The 21,816-nt window shown below is 35.8% G+C and overlaps 3 protein-coding genes across 6 annotated transcripts; 2 read left to right on the top strand and 1 right to left on the bottom strand.

The window, feature by feature from the left end:
• Positions 1-1,077: 1,077 nt before the first annotated feature.
• LOC111299567 (pescadillo homolog) lies at positions 1,078-5,567 on the top strand. Of its 2 annotated transcripts, XM_089747523.1 has the most exons (14): positions 1,078-1,193; positions 1,319-1,404; positions 1,916-2,164; positions 2,254-2,379; positions 2,505-2,589; positions 2,706-2,816; positions 3,157-3,250; positions 3,397-3,659; positions 3,841-3,948; positions 4,044-4,165; positions 4,453-4,672; positions 4,813-5,013; positions 5,136-5,271; positions 5,504-5,567. In XM_089747523.1, exons 1-13 carry the CDS (start codon positions 1,164-1,166, stop codon positions 5,244-5,246), a joined length of 1,806 nt encoding a protein of 601 aa, XP_089603649.1. In that variant the 5' UTR covers positions 1,078-1,163; the 3' UTR covers positions 5,247-5,271; positions 5,504-5,567. The 2 variants fall into 2 exon arrangements, with proteins under 2 accessions (XP_089603649.1, XP_022750547.2); XM_022894812.2 differs by lacking the exon at positions 5,504-5,567 and having other exon boundaries at positions 5,136-5,449.
• Positions 5,568-7,014: 1,447 nt separating this feature from the next.
• LOC111299566 (small ribosomal subunit protein eS17w-like) lies at positions 7,015-7,697 on the top strand. Its single transcript, XM_022894811.2, has one exon. It carries the CDS (start codon positions 7,089-7,091, stop codon positions 7,515-7,517), a length of 429 nt encoding a protein of 142 aa, XP_022750546.2. The 5' UTR covers positions 7,015-7,088; the 3' UTR covers positions 7,518-7,697.
• A 634-nt stretch (positions 7,698-8,331) lies between these two features.
• On the bottom strand, positions 8,332-20,534 carry LOC111299564 (uncharacterized). Of its 3 annotated transcripts, none has more exons than XM_089747521.1 (16): positions 20,385-20,534; positions 18,098-19,279; positions 17,827-17,955; positions 17,565-17,720; positions 17,161-17,271; positions 16,251-16,412; positions 14,977-16,158; positions 14,541-14,750; positions 14,338-14,457; positions 11,219-14,236; positions 10,938-11,090; positions 10,722-10,853; positions 9,704-10,381; positions 9,469-9,573; positions 9,281-9,382; positions 8,332-9,179 (listed from the first exon to the last, which is right to left on the bottom strand). In XM_089747521.1, the coding sequence occupies exons 1-16, from the start codon at positions 20,427-20,429 to the stop codon at positions 8,541-8,543; spliced, it is 8,124 nt and encodes a 2,707-aa protein (XP_089603647.1). In that variant the 5' UTR covers positions 20,430-20,534; the 3' UTR covers positions 8,332-8,540. The 3 variants fall into 3 exon arrangements, with proteins under 3 accessions (XP_089603647.1, XP_022750543.2, XP_089603648.1); XM_022894808.2 differs by having other exon boundaries at positions 9,758-10,381; XM_089747522.1 differs by having other exon boundaries at positions 10,722-10,802.
• Between the last annotated feature and the right edge of the window lie 1,282 nt (positions 20,535-21,816).

Genomic DNA, 21,816 nt, shown 5'->3' with positions numbered 1-21,816 from the left:
CTTCTTTCATCTCTATCAATCATTGAAAGGGTGATAGCAGACAAAGATAGGAATTGACCATTTGGTTACAGAAATGATCAAGTCAAAGACTTGAGATTGAATATCAGATTTGATGTTGCACTCGTCTCTGTTTATGTATTTCCATGTGCTAACTAGAAATAGGCAAGAGCACCAATTGGCAGGAGCTTTTGGCTCTGGTTCAATTGTCATCCTTCCTGAACTGTACATGTTATTCCCTTAGGGAATTTGAACTTGAACTTGTCTGCTGGTTTCATGTCCACGACCAAGTGGCTCCAATATAATCAAGTATTTTTCAGGAAATGATTTGCCAATGTTGGCTGTTTCTCTGATTAATTTATCAATCTCTGAGGAATGAATGGACTCCTCATTGCAGTTTCGGGCTTCTTCTCTTAATGAATTAGATAGAAATTAAAAAAAGAAAAAAGAGAGAAATGTTTTTATCAATAAAAAAAAGGAAAATTTTTCTCTTAAGCCTAACTAATTCAACTAATTAACAGCGTGAAATCTAATTTGTTAGAGTTTTCAGTCGATTCGGTTTTAAAATTTTAAAAATTGAATTAATCAATTTTATTTGAAATAATCGATTAAATTGAATCAAATGAAGATGATTAATCAAAATCAACTTAAGTCAGTGAGATCGATCGGTTTTAACTTTTAAAAAATATATTGTTTGTATAATTATATAAAAAAACTATCCTATATTTATGTTATATAAAATAAATGATATTATACATAATTTTATAATACTATATAAATTATGTTATGTTTATAGTATATATAAAATTATATTTAAAATAAATTAATATAATTGATTAATATTTAATTTGGTACATTCCATTATCAATTTTGAATATTAATAATCTATTGAATTAATAAAATAAATTATTTTTCAAATATTGATCTAATAAACCGAATCCAATTAATACCGTTTGATAGGCTTCGATCCGTTATATCCTCCAACATACCAGAAGCCCACCTTTATCTAAAACTGCTTGGTCCACCGTCCATGAGACGAGAATCCGACCCAGACACCTAGCCCAATAGCGTTTCAATTTTTAAACCCGATCCTCTATTAGCTTAAACCCTAGTAATTTCTGCTCCCCCTTTGTTCGCCTTAGTTTCCCACTTCTCTTTACAAAACTATGGGGAAGCCAAAGCACTACCGACCTCCGGCAAGTTCTTTCTCCTCAAACGTTAATTTTGAAAATCGCAATTCGCAATTCGCAATTCAAAATTTCAAAAATTTCCTTTTTTTTTTGTGCGTTTTCTTTTCACAATTTCTGGTGAAATTTGGCAGGGAAAGAAAAAGGAAGGAAATGCTGCGAGATATGTGACGAGGTCACAAGCCATTAAAATCCTTCAAGTTAGCCTCTCTGATTTCAGGTTCATCTCTTGTTCCTCGCTTTTTTTATTTATAAATTCTAATTATTTATTTAAATTTTAGCTTCATTGATTAATTTGCTAAGCATGTGAAGTTATTGAGCTTCGTTAAGCTGAGGTTAGTTCCTTAGGTAACGTTTGGTTGTTAGGTTTTCTACTTGCTTTTTGCTCATTGAAGCAAAAGGAAGAAGCACGTTTTGGAAATATCTTTAAAGTGTTAACTTTTTTTAGTATGATTTTATTTCTGTATGAAATAATTACTATGTTTGAGATATTTGCTTATTTTTAATTTTATATGAAAATTTCTTTTTATAAAAAAACTGAGGAAGCAGTATGCAAATAGCAAAAGCTTTAACCAAATGAAATATAAATTAATTTAATTTTTAATTTTGAAAATGGAATGCTTGCAGAATTGGAGAAGTTTTGGAGTTATTTTGATAGCGCATGTTATTTTGAATTCAAATAGAAAGAGTGTTGGCTTTGTTGACTTTTTTTAATGGTTTTGATATTGCAGGAAATTATGCATTCACAAAGGAGTATTTCCAAGGGAGCCAAAGAAGAAGGTGAAAGGAAACCATCATACTTACTACCACTTGAAGGATGTTATGTACATTCTTCACGATCCGTTACTCGAGAAGTTCAGAGAAATAAGGGCATATCAAAAGAAGATAAAGAAAGCTAAGGCAAAAAAGAATGATGAGTTAGCAAGGCTTCTTCTATCTCGTGCTCCTTCTTACAAGCTTGATATGGTCATCCGGGATAGGTTTGTTAAACAATCTGTGTACTTTGCTATTTCCTGTCAATGGTAATTGTATAAATTCTTGAGTATCTAAGTTATGTTTGGGATTTTAGGTATCCGACATTTGTTGATGCACTTAGAGATTTGGATGACCCTCTTACAATGGTCCACCTGTTTGCAATGTTGCCTGCCATTGATAGGCTGAAAATTGAAGTGAAGCGCATCCATAATTGTCGAAGGTTGGTAGGTCTTTTTTTTATTAAGTATGAAAGAAAATAAGAAGAAAGAGAGAGATTTATGGTTACCTTACTTCTAGTATCTCATCAGTTGCATCCTTGTGTTGCTGTTCTTGGTCCTTTGTCAGGTTGTGTCATGAATGGCAAGTCTACATTTCTCGTACTTATAAATTACGGAAAGTTTTTGTAGCTGTCAAGGGTATATATTACCAGGTATTACAACCTTATTTTGTTGTTAATTGTTGTTATAGTTCCTGCTGGCTATAATACTATTTTTGTTACTGTTGCTATTATGCATGTTGCTTAAGATTACTCTCTGTCCTATGCAGGCTGAGGTTGATGGTCAAAAAATCACATGGTTAGCACCGCATGCACGACAACAAGTATTGACTGATGATGTTGACTTCAATGTCATGTTAACATTTTTGGAATTTTACGAGGTTACATCTCTGTCTCGCATGTATCCTAGTTTGATATTCAGATGTAGAATCTTTCCCATTAATGATGACTGTCATAGATAGAAAGGAGAAGGTGTCTCATAAAGTTGGAGAAACATGCTCAACATAAGCTTAAGCCGAGCATGAATAGAAGAGCTGTTGTTGCTTTTTTTTTTATTAAATTTAAATTACCTATCAATTTAACTCCTCGTCTTTCCCACCGATATTGCCTTGCTACTTTCTCAATTGTTTCAAGCTACTTTATTTCCTGATACGTTGTTATCTGATGGTTACGCCAATTGATTGGCTTTATATCTTTCTCATATATTTATTTTGGGTGCAGGCACTTCTTGGCTTTGTCAATTATCAACTTTATCATTCTATAAATGTGAGGTATCCTCCTATTCTTGATCCTCGGCTAGAAGCTCTGGCAGCAGGTTTGCTTTATTGCGTTACATTTTGTAATGAAACTTACACATTCGTTTCAGAGTTCTATGCAATTTTAAGTGATGACTATGAACAATTCTTGTAATTTTTCCCTCCTAGCTCTCTTGATACAAATATGCGTTTCTGAATACCACAGATCTCTATGCATTGTCGAGATATTTTGATGCTAACTACAGAGCCTCTGTACAAGAACCTCAAGTTGCTGGTTCATCTAGATCAGAGCAAGAGCAGGAGGAGTCTGACCTAAGACTTGCTCAACTTCAGCATCAACTCCCTGCCAATGAACCTGGTGCACTGATGGTCCTTGTTCAAAATGCAGCTAGTGAAATTGAAGAAGATGAAGCTACAAGGGACTGCAAAAAACTTTTTCAAAATAAGAAAATTTTCTTGAGTCGTGAGGTGAGATTAATTGTTCCTGGCTGAAATTTTGTATCAAGTCAGTGTAGGTTTGCTGTTTCGTTTTGTTAAAGAATTTTGTTTCAATATGATGCGCATGGTAATAATACTACAATAAAGTGGCTTCCATTTCTTTATATCAGTTGATTGTGTTGGAATAGTTCCTCATACTCTATATGGTCAGGTTCCAAGAGAGTCTTTACTTTTTGTCATTACTGCTTTTGGAGGTACTGTTTCTTGGGAAGGAGGTGGAGCTCCGTTTGCTGAAGCTGATGATAGCATTACCCATCAGGTGTGCCAATAAATGGGCCACGTGTGAGATTTGTAGGTGCCTATAAATTTGGTTTTAGGGATTTCCATTTTTAGTTATGGTTTTTGCTTGTGTAGATTGTCGACAGACCAACCCAGGGTCATGTATACCTCTCAAGAGAATATGTTCAACCTCAGTGGGTTTATGACTGTGTAAATGCCCGGATCATCTTGCCAACGGAGCCATATATGGTTGGAAGGTAAATTTTGGGAACTTACTCTTGTGATATCTGTTTGATATCTGAGTGTTGAACTTCATGGCTTTTGCTATGTTGGAATGAACAACATTTAGTTCTCATTTTCTAATTTGGTAGCTTCATTTGCATAGATTGAATGTGAATCATAGTTCAGGAAGATAATTTTGATATATTTTGGAGTATGCACACCCTATGGAATCAATATGATTCATTTAATTGCAATTGAAGATGGAATAATCTTGTTATCTCAATGCCATCAGCATTTGATATTGCTGTCTTCCTGCCAATAGGGATCCACCTCCACATCTGTCACCTTTTGTTGATGATGAGGCTGAAGGTTATATTCCTGATTATGCCAAGACCATTAAACAACTACAGGCTGCTGCGAAAAGTGATGTTCAACCTTTGCCTGGTATGGAAAATGATGGCTTGGATAACTCTCAAAATATGTTGGCAGAAGGGTATATCAATAGAACAGAGGCTACAGAAGCTGCTGAGAAGAAGCGACAGGTATCTGACTGGAGTCACAGACATGTGACACCTCAATACATGATAAGAGTTTCAAAAATTATATTTCTTCTGGTTGGGAAGATCCTATGATGTTCATGGTTGCCCTTCCTGACCATGCCATGTTTTTTTATTGGTTGCAGATGTTGCTTCTTGAGAAGCAGTATCATGATGATTTGAAAATGGAACTTCAGGGTTTCTCAACTATAAATAAGAGCTCTGCTGAGGAAATGGAGTCTAAGGAAGAATCTCTTCCTGATGTACAACAAAATGCCATTGATACCGAGGACCCGTCAAGGCTTATGATGTCACGTAAAAAGAGGGGGCTAGCTATAGCCATTGAGGTAACTTTTGTTGGCCTTGTTATCATAGTTTTTGTCATGAACACCTGAGTTTCCCTGCTGTCATAATTTTATAATTGGAATTTCATCTTTGGTGTGACTCTAGTATGTTTCTCTTTGATCAGATGGGCAAGAAACGGAAGAAGAAACAGGTCGAAAAACTCAAAGAGCGGAAAAGGAATATTGAAGCAGCTCAGAAATCTGAGAAGAAACATAAAAAATCTCAACTTTCTTGATTTTTTATATACAGAGCTAGTGGTTGTAAGTTGAAAATCTCCAATTATTGTTGGGATTGGCTAAAATTTTGCCAAGTCATGCATGATTTTACTTCGATTTAATATATAAGAAACAGAGTTCGTATATTTCATAAATCTTACTCTGTTCTTCTCAACATTTGAACTTGAGACTTTTAAGATGAAATCGCTAGTGTTTTGACTCACAGGCCTTACTTCATGCTGATGCTAAACCAGACATCATTATCTTATGATTTCAGCCTTTATACAAGCAAGAAGTGGCAATAGAATAAGGAACGACAGAGAGTAGGAGCTATTGGGCAATTATGTGCATGTTAGATAAGGGTAGAATTTAGAATGCATCATCGTAGCTATTGGGCAACAATACTGTCTTGTTATCTCAATGCCATCAGCATTTGAAACAAATATCAGACATGGCTTTTGATGTAGGTACTATATACGGTTAGATCATCGTAGAATTTAGATTGCATCATCATTATGTCACGAACTTCACGTCCAAAAGAGATGAGTTGGTTCTAGGCTTATAGGGAATGTGATTTAGGGTTAAAAATTATTAAAATTTTAATTATCTATTAATTTCATGTCGAAAAGAGAGGGGGATGGTTTGAGGGATGTAGATAATATGATTTAGTGTTAAAAATCATTACAATTTTAACTATTTATATATGCAAATGCGTATCATGAAAACATGCAGTTAGATAATTAAAATAATCTTTATTACTTTGCTTGCATCTTTTATTTTTTGTGAAATACATGTATTTGATATATATCTAAGGGATATGAATTATAAATTATAAACGAAGGTCCGGTTCTCTAAACATATAAAAAAAAATTATAAAAAATAAATACTTAATCAAGGACATTTTTGTATATGACACTCATCACAATCTGAATGATACAGCTTTTCACCATAATTTAGTAAATTGCTAAAATCAATCTCCTATAAATAATAAATGACTTGAATATTTTGAATAAAATAGTTAGGATTAGATATGTAATTACACCATTTTTAAGCATCCATCCGCAATTTTCAAAATTCCAAAATATAATGAAACCAATATGCACGTTGTCTTGAAATATGAGTGTAAATAATGTATTAGTATTTGTAAGTTATTTAAATTTGATTCAAATAAAATTGAAATTCGATTTGATTATTATCGAGTCAAGCTCGAGCTTGAGTAACTCGACTTATTGATTGAGTCAAGTTTGAGTATTTTTATACTTGACTTGAAAAACTCGCGAGTTTAATTTAATTTTTATATTTTAATATATTTTAATTATTTTAAGTAATAAAATATCTTAAACTCGAATTCGAATTTGAATACAAATAATCAAATTTTTGTCAAATATAAGAATCAAACTTATTTTTACATATTAATTAAGTTTAATCAAGTGAGTTCGAATAGTTCGATTTTTATTTCGAGTTAAATTCGAATTAAAAAAATAAAATTCGATCGAGTTTAAATCGAATTTCAAGTCTTAAATTTCGAATCACGCTCGAGTTTAAGTTTAATACTGTATCAACTCAAATTCAATCGATTACATCCTTAACTTTATTTTAATTTAATTAAATTACACTTAAAATTATTAAAATGTTATTATGTTAAATACAAAATAATTTTTATTTTTCCAAGCTTAGCCCAAGAATTTCATAATTGGGCTCAACCAAACCCAAATGAAAAACCTGAACCATAAACCTAAGATCCAACCCAAAATTTCCACATCCATATAAAAAACCCTAACCGTAACCCTAACATTTCTCGCTCAACTTTCTGCAAAACCCCAGCCAACCACTCAGCCTCCACCGCTTCACCGCTCCAAGCCATGGGCCGCGTCCGCACCAAGACAGTGAAGAAATCGTCTCGCCAAGTAATTGAGAGGTACTACTCCCGCATGACCCTCGATTTTCACACCAACAAAAAGATCATCGAAGAAGTGGCTATTATTCCTTCCAAGAGGCTCCGCAACAAGATCGCTGGCTTCTCGACCCACTTGATGAAGCGGATTCAGAAGGGTCCCGTTCGTGGCATCTCTTTGAAGCTTCAAGAAGAGGAGCGCGAGCGTCGCATGGATTTCGTCCCTGATGAATCGGCCATCAAGGTTGATCAAATCGAAGTTGATAAGGAAACTCTTGATATGCTTTCGGTTCTTGGGATGAGTGATATTCCTGGGCTTGTTAAGGTTGATCCGGTTACTGTTCCGGTTCCTCAAATCGGGTTCGGTCGCGGTGGTGGACCCGGAAGGAGGTATTAAGTGGTGGGTTCCCATGGATTTGATGGGTTCTTAATCTTATCTTTGTTATGTTTATTTTAGGGTAGTTTTTTAATTTTATGTTTCCTGTTGGAACCATTTTAGTTGTTACTGAAACTTATTGAGGCTTATGTGTACTTGTTTTTTAAGGCATTTGAAAGGGGTAATTTTTAGTTTTTGGCATGGTTGAATTCCCATTGATTTTCTTTTGAATTTTATTTTAGATACTGAGCTAATATTTAGCTGTTGACTGATTGAAATGGTGAATTTGAGATTTAAGGACCCATTTGGCATCCCAAGTGGAGTTGCATTCAATCATAATGCCGAGTAATGCTAAACAAGGGTGAAATTTTGAGGTAATGAAATCCCAATTCTGGTTAGGTAGTTTGTTTCTTATCACAATTTCTTGTTTTGCAATTTTCAATGGCAATTGGAAGCAAGAAACTAAAATGATGATCTTTGCTTTACTAAGTTCAAGTGAAGTATGGTTTAATTCCCAAAGCCGTAGTCTTTGTTTTGTGGCAATGGCTTACATCAATATGATGGATTTAATTTAGCCAACTTCCTTATTCTTTGGATGTAGGGAGTTTGTTTTTCAATCACAATTTCTTGTTCTGCTATTTTCAACGGCAATTGCAAGCAATAAACTAAAATGATGATCTTTGCTTTATTAAATCCAAGTGAAGTTTGGTTCAATTCCTGAGCTTGTGAAATTGGTAATTTGGAAATGGTATGTGTTTTTAGAACTCCTGCCAAAAGAAACTAATAGCGAAAGTCTTTGTTCAATGAACAATTTTGTATGCATATGATTATGGCATGCTCAGAAAAACTCCAACTTTGTCATACTACATTTCACAATCATGAAACTTTACAAGTTTTTTTATACAAAAAATTGAAGCTACTCTTTTCAATTTGCACATAAACACACAAAGCTTAAAAAATAGTATGATCAGAAAATATTTGACCTGAAAACAAGCCCCTGTAAAACATCTAAGAATATGTGATTCTTTACTAACTGAGACACCTTCATTTCTCGCTTCCCTTTGGTGATATTGGTTTTGATTCTTTTGAATGAGAAGATTTACCAGTAATTGCTTTCTTCACCTTGGAAATTGAATGCTTGACTTTCGATCCAACACCTGATAGTATGTTATGAGATTTCTTATGTGGTTTAGTGTCAGTATCTCTAGGTGCTTCTACCATCACGGGAGCATCTGAACCAGAGTCCGTCTTATTGTGGTCATCCCCTTCCTCTCCTTCATCTTTCTCTTCTGTTTTTGCTTCTTTGGCTTGAATGGTTTCTGCTTCTTCCACATGTGGTTCTTCCTTGCTTACTCTTAGTTCCCTCTCTTCAATCATATCTTCGGACACTTGCATTTTTTCTCTTGTGGATCTTTGGTGTAGGCCAGACAATGATGGCTTAGCTGAATCCACTGATGCAGGTTCCTGTGTTATTTGCACACCCAAATTGTCCTTCTTTTGCTCGTCTCCATGATCAACTACTACTTCTGAACAGATCTCTTGAGCATTTCCAGGTTCCATATCTCCTACTTCAGCTTTATCTGAGGTTACTAAAGCTCTATCCTGCTGTTCAGTTGGAAAATGTTCCTTGTTAATTGAACTAGCTGTCGTGCCGCTGTCAATGAGATATGCTTCTCCTGGAATCTGTTTGTCAAATGTAAAATTAGTGATATATCCAAGCTAGATTCTTAATCTGTTTTCCTTCTAGTTATAAAGTCTCATTTCTCTTACTAGACTATTCTTACCTCCTCCCTTACAGTCGTTGCTTCTTTCACAGTTTCATCTTCAGCAACGATCTCTTTCTCAATATTGTCGTTTGCACCGTCCTTTAAAGTTTCCACAAAGAGCTGTTTGTAAATAAAGATTCAATATCAAAAGAGGGAGGCAACATTAATAGAACAAGAGGAGCAAAGATGAATGCCTGTATATTGACCTCTCCATTTTGAATTTCGTATGTTTGGACTTTCAAGGTATCTTCATCTTTTAGCTCATTTTCTTTGCGGCCATCTTCAAAAGGAGAAACTGGATCCTCCTTAATCTGTCATGTTCGCTCCCACCGTTAGCAGTTGTTGAATTCATAAATAAATTATTACAGCGAAACAAGAAGATAAAAGAGAACAAATAAAGAGTGCATGAAATTATCTATGTTTGAATTAGTTCTATCTAACCTCTGATGGTGGAGCCTTAACAGCAATAGTTTCTTGCTCCACAACAGTTTTTACCTTCTTGTTTTCGTCCTTTGCCAAGCATATCTCTTCTCCTGTCTTTGTATCAGGAGAATCTTTATTTAGAATTTCCACTTCCTTTTCTTCTACTGCCTCGACTTGAGGTGAAACTCCATCAGAAGGCTTTTTGGATGATGGAGCTGGAGATTGCTCCTCTGGTTTCTCCACTGAAAGAATTTGAGCAGCACCATTTTCATCTTTTGCTTCTCTCTCTTCAATCGTGTCTTGAGTCACTTGCAGAGTTTCCTTTGTGGAGCTTTCAATGTGGTTGGATGGTGATACCTTAGTCGTAGACTCCTTGGTTATATCTTCACCTGAATTATCTGTTATTGTCTCTCCACCATGGTCAACTTCTGCTTGTTTTGGATAAATCTCTTTGACATCTCCAACTTCAGCCTTTCGTGAGGGTTCTGCAACTCTCTCCTGCAAATCTATTGGAGCATGTTCCTTGTCGAATGAACTTGTTATCTCTGTGTTCTCAATGGGATCTAATTCTTTTGGAATCTGCTTATCAGATGCCATATTTGTTCTTTCCCCTGGCTGCTGAATATCATCAATTATCTGATTGCCTTCTGCAAGATAATTGGTGCCTTCTGCCAGTGATAATTCTATGCTTGATGCCTGAAATAAGATGAAATATAGAGCTGCTCAGCATGATTATTTCTATCTGTTATTCTACAGCACTCACTCTCTCTCTCTCTCTCTCTCTCTCTCTCTCTCTCTCTCTCTCTCGTCATAATTTTATTCAATGAGCTGAAATCTTTTTCGTCATCTTGAACAGATTCATGAAATCAACAAAACTGTTGCATTTCTCATATATTTTTATCTCCCATTGAATAAAGTTCTTTTTGCCTTAAGTTTTAGAAAAAATAGATAGTAGCATTTCCTACCTACTACAGTTACATTTGCATAAAAGATTATTTATTGCAAAGTTTGAAAGGAGGATTAAATGTAGTCTGACCTCTTCTGTCACTGTTCTGGTTTCAATCCCGGAAACCGAAGCTTGGCCTGGATCCTCAACAGTTTTATCTTCACAAACAATCTGTTTTTCAATGGTATCGTTTTCAGTGGACTTTTGAGCTTCCACAAGGAGCTGTTAAGGGATTAATGCTTCAATATAGATATAGAAAAGCAAGAAAAGAATAAGATGAATAAAGTTGAGTTTCTGTTTCCTGACCTCTTCATTTTGACATGTGGCTTCTAATGCTTCATTTGTCCAGTCTTCAATCAGTTTATCCCTTGGCTTATCTTCTGCAGAGCCTTCTTTCGTCAGCTTGCCTGAGTGGGAAGTTGAATAAGATGTTTCAATAACTTCCTTGTCCTCAATGACCTGTCATTTTTGCCCCCTCAGTTATTAGTTGTTAGGATGATAAATTTTAAAAGCAAAAGAATAATAGAAATGAAAACGAATAAGGAAATACAGGAAATTATTAAAGGTTTTGGGCTAGTCTTGCTTACCTCTTCTTTTGAAACTTCAGTCAATATGACTTCATTTCCTTCATTTGTTTTCTCACACTGATTTTCTTCACCTGCTGTCTCATCTCTTGCAGCATCTTCTGATTCAGTGAGTATTTCATTGTCAATAGCCTTTTCAGGTGTCTCCATTTTGACATTTGAGGCTTCCTTAATCTCTATTGTTTGTTTTGTAATCTTCTCTGGACTCTCATCTTGTAGCAATTCTGTTTCCTTTGTTTCATCTTTTTGTTCCTCAGAAGGCAATGTAGAGATTGTACCATGAAGTTGATCTGGTTGATTCTCTCCTGAGAGAGTATGAGCAGCAGTAGCTCCATCTTCTAAGGCACCTTGACTTACACATTCTGTTTGCAGGCTTTTATCATCTTTCAGCGTTTCTGCCTCTTCTGTTTTCTTTTCTTCTGATTCCTGTGTTATTACTTGACTAGCAATAGTTTCACCTTCCAAAGCAGCTTGTGCCCCCCTTGTCTCATACTTTTCAGAGCATATCTCTACAACTTTCTTTGCTACATCGGAGTCTTCATGTTGCATTTCTTTTTCCTTTACTTTCTCTTCTTCAGTCTTGTCAACTTCGTTGACAGTTTCATGCTTATGCTCCTCTAATGGCAATGTGGCAACAAGGTTTGAAATTTGCTCCTCTATTAGGAGAGTCTGAGAAGAAGCATTTTCATCTTTTGCAAGTGCTTCATCCTCCTGAAATCGTTCCTTTTGCAAGCTTACATCTCCCCCAATATCATCTTGTAAAAATTCTGCTTCCTCTATTTTCTTGCTTTCTATCTTCTCAGTTGTACTTGTATTTCCACCTTCCACTTCCTTTGAAGGCAGTGTAGAGGTTGGATTCTGAGCTTGTTCTTCTGATTTCTTTTCAGTGACAGTGTGACCAGCAGTCATTGCATCTTCTACAGCAAGCTCAATAGACCTTTCCCTTTGTGAGCATGTCTCCTCTGTGGTCCTTGCATCTGAAGCATCTTCTGAAATCTCGTCTTTTATGGTTGCCTCATGGTTTGTTTCCTTATCTTCTGTCTTCTTAGTTTCATGCTCCTGTTCTTCACTAGTTATAGCAGAGGTTGAAATATGAAGCTGCTCATCAGGTTGCTCTTCTGAGAAAGTCTGACCAGAAGTAATTCTTTCTTTTGGAACTGTATGAAGCTCATTTGGCTCTTCTTTTTGCAAGCTAGATGATGAATCTTCACAAATCTTATCTTCAAGATTTTCTGCTTCTTTCATCTTACTATCTTCATCTAACTTCTCAATTGTGCCTATTGTTTCAATCTTCACAGATTCTTCTGTTATTGAAGCCTGACAAACAGTAGTTTCTTGATCCACAACAGCTTCAGGCTCCTCAGGTTTTTCCTTTTCTAAGTTTATTTCTTTTACGAGCATTTCCACTCCCTTCACTTTTTCTTCTTCTTCCTCATTGGCTGTAGTTCCATGTTCTATGTTCTCAGAAGGCATTGCTGAAGTTAAAGATTGCTCTTTTGGTTCTTCCACTTGGATAGTTTGAGCAGCAGTTTCATCATTCGTAGCATCTTCAAGCCCCTGAAACTCTTCTTTCTCCAAGCACATCTCTGCCTTTTTCTTTGTATCAGAAGAATCTTCTGAAATCTTGTTTCCCGGAATTTCTGCTTCATTTATTTTCTTTTTGTCTATCTTCTCAACCGTGCTTACGGTTTGTTCCTCCTGTTCCTTGGAAAGTAATGCAAAGCTTGTGGTCCCCTCCTCTGGTTTATTAGCTGAGAGAGTATGCTCACCAGTTATTCCATCTCCAGTAACAACATCTATCTCATCACTTATGGCTCCAGCTGCATTCTCCAGTTCCTGAGATGGAAATGTAGAAGATGTAGTCTGAATTTGCTTCTCTGGTTCCTCTTTTTGAAGACCCTGATTAACAACAGTTTCTTCACCTGAGACAGCCTGAGGCTTTCTTTGTTCTTCCTTTTGCAAGCAGACCTCTTCTTTTGTCTTTGTGTCAGAAGAATCTTCTAGACTCTCATGTTTTACAGTTCCAGCATCCTTCTGTATCTCTTCTTCTATCTTTGTAGTTGAGTTTGGAGTTTTGATTTCTTCATCCTCAGAAGGCAATGTTGATGTAGAAGTTTGAAGTTGCTCCTCTAGTTTCTCTTCTGTGAGAGTATTATGGGAACTAATAGCATCTTCTTCCAAAATGGTTTCAACTTTTTGAGGTAAGTAATTGGATGATGTTTCTGGTTCACCTTTGGTTTCTTCAACTTCATTTGCTTCCAGTTCTTCCACTGTTAGGCTTTTCTTGGTTTCTGCATCTTGTTCAAAGCCATTGTCTTCAGAAAAATGACCTCCATCTGAAGCTAATTCAATTTTCCCCAGTTCATCCGCATTTGAAGTTTTGGAGGCTTCACTCTTTGTCTCTACAAGCACATGATCATTGTTTGAGAGTTGGTCCACCTTTTCCACTTTTAGGCTTTTCTCAGTTTCATCAATCTGATCCTCGGACAAATAAACTGCATCAGGATCTTTCTTGATTACTTCAGCTTCATCCTTGTCTACAATATCCACATTTAGACGTTGCCTTTCCACTTCATCATTGTCATTAGTGGGGACTGAAGGTGCCAAGTCAGAGGATATTTCTTCAAGTTTCAGTTCTTTAGTCTCTAGGTTAGCATCACTCTCAGTAGTTTCTGAGCTAATATTCGATGTACTTACAAGCTTCTTATCCACCTCAGTGTTGTTTAAGCTTGTCTCCGCTCTTACTTTTGTCACAGTTTCAATATCACTCTTGTCTTGACAAAGTTTTGATCCATCAACAATGTCATCAATTTTTTCTTCTGATTCTTTCTCTTCACCTTGCATGCTTACACGGTCTCCAGAGTCTTCATCCTGTCTCATTTCTTCTGATTCTTTTATGACAACGGATGCCTCTCTGTCCTTGGTCGAATGTTCTTTGACCTCTGATTTGCTTTTTTCTATCTGTCTGTTGGAGTCTACTTCCTTGAGACATACAGTTGAGACTGAAGCGTACTCTTCCACCTATCATAAGATAATTAAAATGTTTAAAAGTTGAAAAAAAAAATGAGCAACATCTAAAGACCCTATCTGGATGAATATTTATGATGAATTACTGAGATAACCTCATTAGTTGTATCATCTCCTTTTGATTCCAGATGAAGTTCATTTGTGCTACTTTCTTCATCAATGACATGTTTTTTGATGTCTTCACTATCATCAGCTTTCTCAACTTCCTTGTTGACCTGCTAAATAAACATTTTGTCAATATAACAGGACACCTCCTTAAATAATCATGAAGAGAAAAATATTTATACATGTTCTTTACCTCTTCAGACAAGAGGACAGCCTTGGTAACCTCATTTGCATTTTGCTCTCTGTTAACATAGTGTTCATTGTCCCGTTTGTCTTCCAGTTCCTCTAATATCTTTTTTTCAGTTTCTTGATTCTGAACATCTGTGCTGGTTTCATCATCTTGGCTCTTGCTGGGTTGAGGGAATGTTTCCTTACTTTGGTCTTCAACCACTGGTTCAACATTCTATTACAAATTGATAAATTAGTAGAGGACTCGGGAAGTATGCTACTTAAATGAAGAGAAACATTTTAATAGTGATATGATTTGGTTGCTTATTAGATGTAATCTCTGACATGATTGCAAAATGAAAATAATCGAAATTGAAATGATATTTGTTTGCATGTCTTTAATTTGATTTGGTTTCTTTCAGTACCAAAGGGAGGAGTAAAAAGAGTAATGTCGCTCTAACCTTGGCATTATCATTCACATTAATTACTTCAGGAATCTGATCATGAGCTCCCCCTGGCAGTTCAGTTTCTTCTTTTTCTACTTCAGTATCTCCCTCCAAGCTTTCTGGTTTTGCCAAGTTATTAGCTAAATTCTCTTCTTCTCGGTTAGCCTTGTCACTATCATGGCATGTTCCTGAGGTTTTTCCCACATCTGTGACTTCATCCAATGGCTTTCCATCTTCAACTTTCTTTCTTTCCAATCCTGTATCTGATGATTGTTTATCTTGCAGTGTTTTTTCTTTGCAAGCATCACTTTCATTCTCTAGTTCTCTAGGTTCTTCCCCATTTGAGACATTAGTGACCCCTGATATAGAGTGGCTTTTTCCGGACTCCTGTTCTGTATGCACATATGGTTCCTTAGCCAAGTGTTCCTTGACTTCATGCCTACCCTCCTTTCCGGTATCTTCAGACTCTGCTTTAGGAACATCTAATGTGGGATTATCCTCCTTTACCATTAATATCTCATCTATTGCTTGTAACACAGGAGATTCTGAGTGCTCATCTGGAGTCTGATCTTTTTCTGAAGTTTCATCAATTATTTTCCTCTCAACTGTGGGTGTGAGCTTATGTTCTTCTGAAGGCATGGTAGAATATTCCTTCACTTCATCTCCTAATATTTCATTTAAGGGAATCTCCCTAGTGGTTATCTCCATTTGATCTTCACTTCCAGCATTTGGAACTTTATCCTGCATTCCATCTACCTGGGGAATCTCCTTCTCCTTCTCGAATGATGTGGAGGGGTCCACTGGTTTGACATCAATGTCAGCACCGTCAATGCCAATCCCTTCATGTTCAGTTGTTACCATGCAGTTCTCTTCAGCAGCAAGAACATTATTTCTTTCCTTCTCTTTCTCTTCTGCTTCAGCTTCCTTTTTGTTTGTTTCTTCTGTTTCTGCTTCAGGTGATTCAGAGTCCAAATCAGCAGTGTTGATAATTCCTTTTACTGAGGTTTCTTCTTCAGTGTCCTTTTTGGACTCCTCAAGCTCAGATGAAAATCTACGGACAAGGTCTTCTTTGGGTTCTGTTGCTGTTATTTCTTCTTTTGACTCATTCTCAATATCAAGCACACTAGGATCATTATTTGGCTCTACTGTTTCCTCTAAGTTCTGGAGGGCTGTTTCCTTAATGTTTGAGTTGCTAGCCTGCAAAACAGTTGAATTGTACGTTGGCAACTAATAATGGTCAAAAAGAAAAAACATTGTTGAACCTAAATCACTTTGATTTATCAGCTCACCTCTTCTATTAACCTCATTGGGCTGCTTTGACCATCCTTTATACTTTCCTTCACAGTTTCGCTACTCATTGATGAGTTGGAGATGTCAGCTATAGGATGTTCCTCCATTTCTGGATTTTCTTTTCCTGTACCTGAAGCTGCTGTTTCTGATTCTTTACACAACTGAAATGACAAACAAAATTTCAACTTAACTATGACAAAGTGCTAGAAGGTAAAATATTAGATTATAAACAAGAACAAATCACAACAGGCCAAGGGTCAATCTTTGTGCTGTAAGTTTCATGAATTGAATCTATCATTCTTGGAGATCTCCATCTTTTATTGTGATATTTGAGGTTTCCCAGCCTACTTAGTGATGTTATGGCCTGCATCAGTTACCTCATAAAACCTCTGTGATAATGAATTCCTTTTCTGCTTCTTACTTTGGTTCTGTTACTTTTACATTACAGGAACTGAGGAAATAATTGAGTGGATGATCTGGTTTATTAATATATTGATAGAAGTAAATGAATGCTATGTTCTGTTAATTTTTAAAATATGCGAAAACTAGATGAATGAAGATAACATATATAATCAGAATACATGATTGGAGTTTCCTAAAGATTTCATGTACTCAAACTCAGAACAGCCAGCCAGAACCGATAGATGCTTCACCCACCCCTTCTCAAATGCAAGGTAAATAAAGGGGGAAAAGACCACTTTCTTTAGCGTTAAAATGGGAAAGATCTTAGTTCCTTTTTCCCTTTTTGTTGAGATTTTGTTGAAAAAAAAATCTGTTAGTGTATTTTCCTCATGGTTGTTTGGATGCCTTAATTTAGAGGAAGTATACCTGTTTTATTTTAGCATCTTTGAGAAATGGTCCAATATGAAATACCAAGTAACAAAATTATACATTCCACATATAACTGACCTCTTTTTCTGGTTCTCTTTTCTCATTTTCTTTCTCCAAAGATTCCTCTTTATCTGTTGCTGATGTAGAAACTTCAAAGTTGCTCTCAGCTTTACTGTCATCCTCTTTTTTCTGTGTTTCAATGCTTCAAACTTCATCAGTGGCTTGAAATATTTAACAACCTATGTAAATGTAAGTTTTGAATTTAAGAAGTAGAATAAAGCAAAGATATGCTAAATGCACAGCCCTTTTGATGGAGTACAAAGCACATTTGTCGTTATCACTTTCTGGTCTTGCTGGTTCGCATTGTGTGCATGTGTGTGTAAGAGTAATGATTGTTTATGCCATGTCTGTTGATGGAAGTGAATGTTCAGAAGTATAGAATAAGTGAGAAGTTCAAAGATTAGTGTCATACAGTCCCTTACCTTTTTTATGGACATCATTGGACTGGTATTCTCTTCCTTCGGTTTCTCTTCAATTGTCTCGGCCAGTAGGGTAGTCTGGTGCTTGTTGGTGTCTTCCTCTTCTAGAATTTGCTTTTCAGCATCCTCAACTGTATTTATTTCCAACTTCTCAGGTACCTGGATGAAAATTTTGTTGAAAGATTGGTCAAACATGGAGGTTTCAACTTTCAACTCAACCTCGCAAACAAGGCGCAGTAAAATTTTAAAATTATCTGGACCTCACCTCTACTTGTGGTGTCTCATTTTTTACATCTTCTTGGAAGCTCCTATGCATTTCTTCTTCAGTTGATTTCATTGTCTCATCTATAATAGCACATTCTTCCTTTATGATTAACTTGGGACCTTCACAAAGCTGCATGGAGAATGAGGTATACTTGATTAACAATTACAATGATGATCTCTCCTTTGTTTTCCCTTTCTTTTCTAGAAAAAGAGTTTAAAATTAAAAAAAAAAATCTTGAAATTCAGTTGGTATTCACGCTCTAAAATTAAACCTCTTTAGTTTCTTCTTGTTTTGAGATGTTCTCCATGGCATCCTCCAGTTCAGGTTTCTCTGCAGTGCAATCTTCTAACTCCTTTTGTATCCCCTCTCGCTTGATTATGATACTGGAAACCTCTTCAAGCTTGTCATCCACTTTTGGTGTGGATTCATGCACACAAGCTACCTCCTCATAAGGATTGCACGGCTCCTTCTTGGCAACCTCACTGATTTCTGAGGTTGTTTCATGGTCCTTGATCTCTGAACTTTCTGCTAATGTTGAGGTTAAGGTGTCTCCAATGCTATCAGAAGTTATTTGATCTTTCTCTCTTCCCAATATTGCAACTTCAGTGCCCTCTTCCTTTCCCACTAGTGCAGGCAGCTTCTCTGATTCGGTATCTTTGACTTCTTTGAAGCTTTTCTCTTCCAGTTCGTCTTGAAGATTGGAGTTACTTGCCTCAGTGACTGTTTCATTAGCCTCCTTCAAGCTTTCAATTGTTGGATCAGGAGTATGAATTAAAGCTTTTTTCTTAAGCTCTAAATTGGCCTGTTGTATGCCAAGAACTTGTTCATCAGACTCAATATTATCAGCATTTTCATCAGTCATTGTCCCTTTATGTTCACTTTCTTGCGAGTGACTTGTTTCTTCTTCAATGCTTTCACCTTTCTCTTCCAGTGAAGAATCTTGGTCAACAATTACCTCAACCTCCATTCTTTTCTCTCCCCCAATATCAAGGTTCAACTCTTCAATGCCATGATCTGTGCCACCCTTTTCCATTCCGTCTTCTGTTGCTTCCTTCACTTCATTTTCCCCAGTTCCCGCCTCTTCCTCAAGCTGAAACTTTTTATCATTCGCCATCTTTTCTTCATCCTCCAGTGTCTTCTCTGCCTTAAATGGAGTGACATCAACCTCAGTATGCTCCAACATTCCACGGGTCTCATTGGCAACCTTGGAAATCTCAGGTGATATTAAAAAACTTTCACCCTTAGAGATTTCATGATTGCCTTCACAGACTGTATACATGGTTTCAACCCTATTATTACTGGCTACTGGCATGTTTTCCGCTTTAGCCAAACATTCACCGGTTTCAGCAGGCCGGGTTAATTCACCTTGGAATTTGTTCAAGTCTCCTGGTAGAAACTTGACAACTTTGTCACACAGCTCCAAGGTCAAGTGTTTGCTCTCTTCCTCTGGTTTCTGCATGAAGAATAAAGCTTTTGTTATTTACATATTCAGAATAGGCTTCTTTGGTAACAAAATTGAATACAGTAACTTATCCATTTCTGTTCTTTTTCCATTTCCAGTCTGAACAATTATTATTTTCGAGAAAACTGCTGAACTATGCAGAAAAGAAAGTACTACTTTCCTAATATAGAAATATTGCTAACTTATGCAGCATATTGGTTTCAGAATTGAGACTTCTGATAATGGCTTCAAAAATGTTAAAGAAATCGGAAAATCAAGACTGACTTATGGTAGCTACAAAATGCAGTAAGGTTGAAGCAAAGCCAAAAAATTATAGATGAAACTATGCTCTATATCTTAGCTATAATTGGCTATTTTCCTAAAACTATTTCTGGAACTGATGATGATTCTGGTTTAATCTGTTGACAGTTAAAAGCTAAATCTGGGCTGTCATCAAGGTGACACAAGTTTCAGTAAGCACAAACAACTCTTGTCTTGAATCTAGTGGATCACTTCAGAGGATTTATTTCTTATGGATCAAAATAATATAGTAAGATAATCTTTATTTTGAAAACCAACTAGTTTATTAACGGATGTTGGCTCAAGTGCAAGAGAGTTTGCTCCTCTTGACTGTCTTGAATTTGAATCCGTTGAGAGGTTTTGGAAAGGTAATTTCTCATAAATTTTGGACCGACTCAATGTATTTGGTGAAGTCTAAGAACCCTTTGCCGCTAAAAAAAAACTAGTTTTATACAAGGAAAGACCAGATCACCTCCATTTTTGGTCGTTACGTTGATTAAAAAAGGAGGTATATGATTCATCATAAAAGAAAAACATAAAAGCTCAGAGATCATCCAGTTTTAAGTGTTTCAAGAACACCAAAAAGTTGAAAAAGTTATATTTAAAGATGACCCGATTTTTCTGTTCTGAAATGGCAGTATCCCTTCTTGACGGACATGTGATCTTGCTAAACTCCCTGTGGTTTTTTTCATGCGTACTTTGTGGTAAGATTTGCTTAGTATGTATTTCAGTATTCAGAGTATGCACTTCAAATTTTGAGTCAGTTAAATGAAGAATCAACACAAAGCAAAGCAAGTAATAGAGGATGGAGCTATACCACTAAAGAAATGGGTTCAGGAATGATCTCTGCTTCAGTTGCCATCTTTTCATGGATCGAGTTTGACGATACTACAGAAACAGTATATGATTTTTGGAAACTTTAATAACTTTGAATCAATGGTGGATTGTTAGATATCTATGTTAATCTGCTGACAAAGACGATGTTTAAAGTAAGGTTGTAAACTGACAAATGCCACTTGGTATTTGCCAATACACATGATGAGGTGATCACGTGTGTCATTGGCCCTACTGATTGGCCACTCATATGCCTTGGGATGGCTAATACAGCTCTGTTGAAAATTCAAAATTATATCTTTCGGTTAGATCAATCAATTTTAAATTGAAATTGTTGACATGTTTCCACTTACAGAAAGAAACCGCCAAAACTGTTTTAACAATGTCCTTTTGGTCTGAAAGCTAAGTAATCGGTTGTCTTGTGGGATTCAAACACCTTTTGTAAATAACAATCTTGTGATCTGATAATAGAGTATTGAATTTTTAGTTTTAATGATCAGAGTTCAATACGAACTCTTCTTGTCCTTTGCCATTTCCTTTTTGGTCAGTCATATTCAACACAAGCTTGACCATGCGACAGAAAAACACCAAACTGTAAAACTAAATTGAAGTCCCATTCTGCCATAACAGCGGGGTCATCAGCTTGAGGTTCTAGCTTTGCATGTCTTTCTTACAAAGTTAAACACAAATCAACAATTGTTGCCTGGATATTAAGCCTGATTCACCTATTTGAAACAATGAAAGATATCAATTCAAGGTTACTTTAATTGTAAAAATGGCATTTTTTTAATATCAAAAGTGGTTGTAACTGGTAACTTATTCATGGTGAATTTTTTGAAGATTGTATTACCTAAAGATGACAATGATATGATGATATTTAAGAATTTTTAAACATAAATATACTTGATCTGAACAAAGCATGGGAGAATCTTCTAATAGTATATAGTCAAAGTTGGCTACTTTGGTGCGGTCCCATCATTTGGTGCCCCATGAATCTGTCTCACTATAATAATATATATATATATATATATATATTTTATGGAAAAAGGTGCTCTTTACTTTTGAGTATTGCTTGAAAATTTGCGAAAAAATGTATGTTTTTTTATGTATATATATATATATATATATATATATATATTATGGAAAAAGGGTGCTCTTTACTTTTGAGTATTGCTTGAAAATTTGCTAAGAAATGTATGTTTTTTTATGGCAATGGCAATGCAATTTGAAATTGAAATGTCAATGAAAAAAACATTAAAGGGTATCATTTCTTTGGTAGCTTTTAAGGTGCTTCATTTATGGTTGCAAATCTAATATATATTATATAATAATATACATAAATAAATTTGTCACATGTCCGTTTATACAGACAACTCTCTTAAATGAGATATAAGATAGTTTTTTTAAAAAAATAA

This window comes from Durio zibethinus, chromosome 18 (genome assembly GCF_047325235.1).
Source record: "Durio zibethinus cultivar Kanyao isolate XHJ-2024 chromosome 18, ASM4732523v1, whole genome shotgun sequence".
Taxonomy (NCBI): domain Eukaryota; kingdom Viridiplantae; phylum Streptophyta; class Magnoliopsida; order Malvales; family Malvaceae; genus Durio; species Durio zibethinus.
This window is presented reverse-complemented; position numbering and strand designations above follow the sequence as displayed.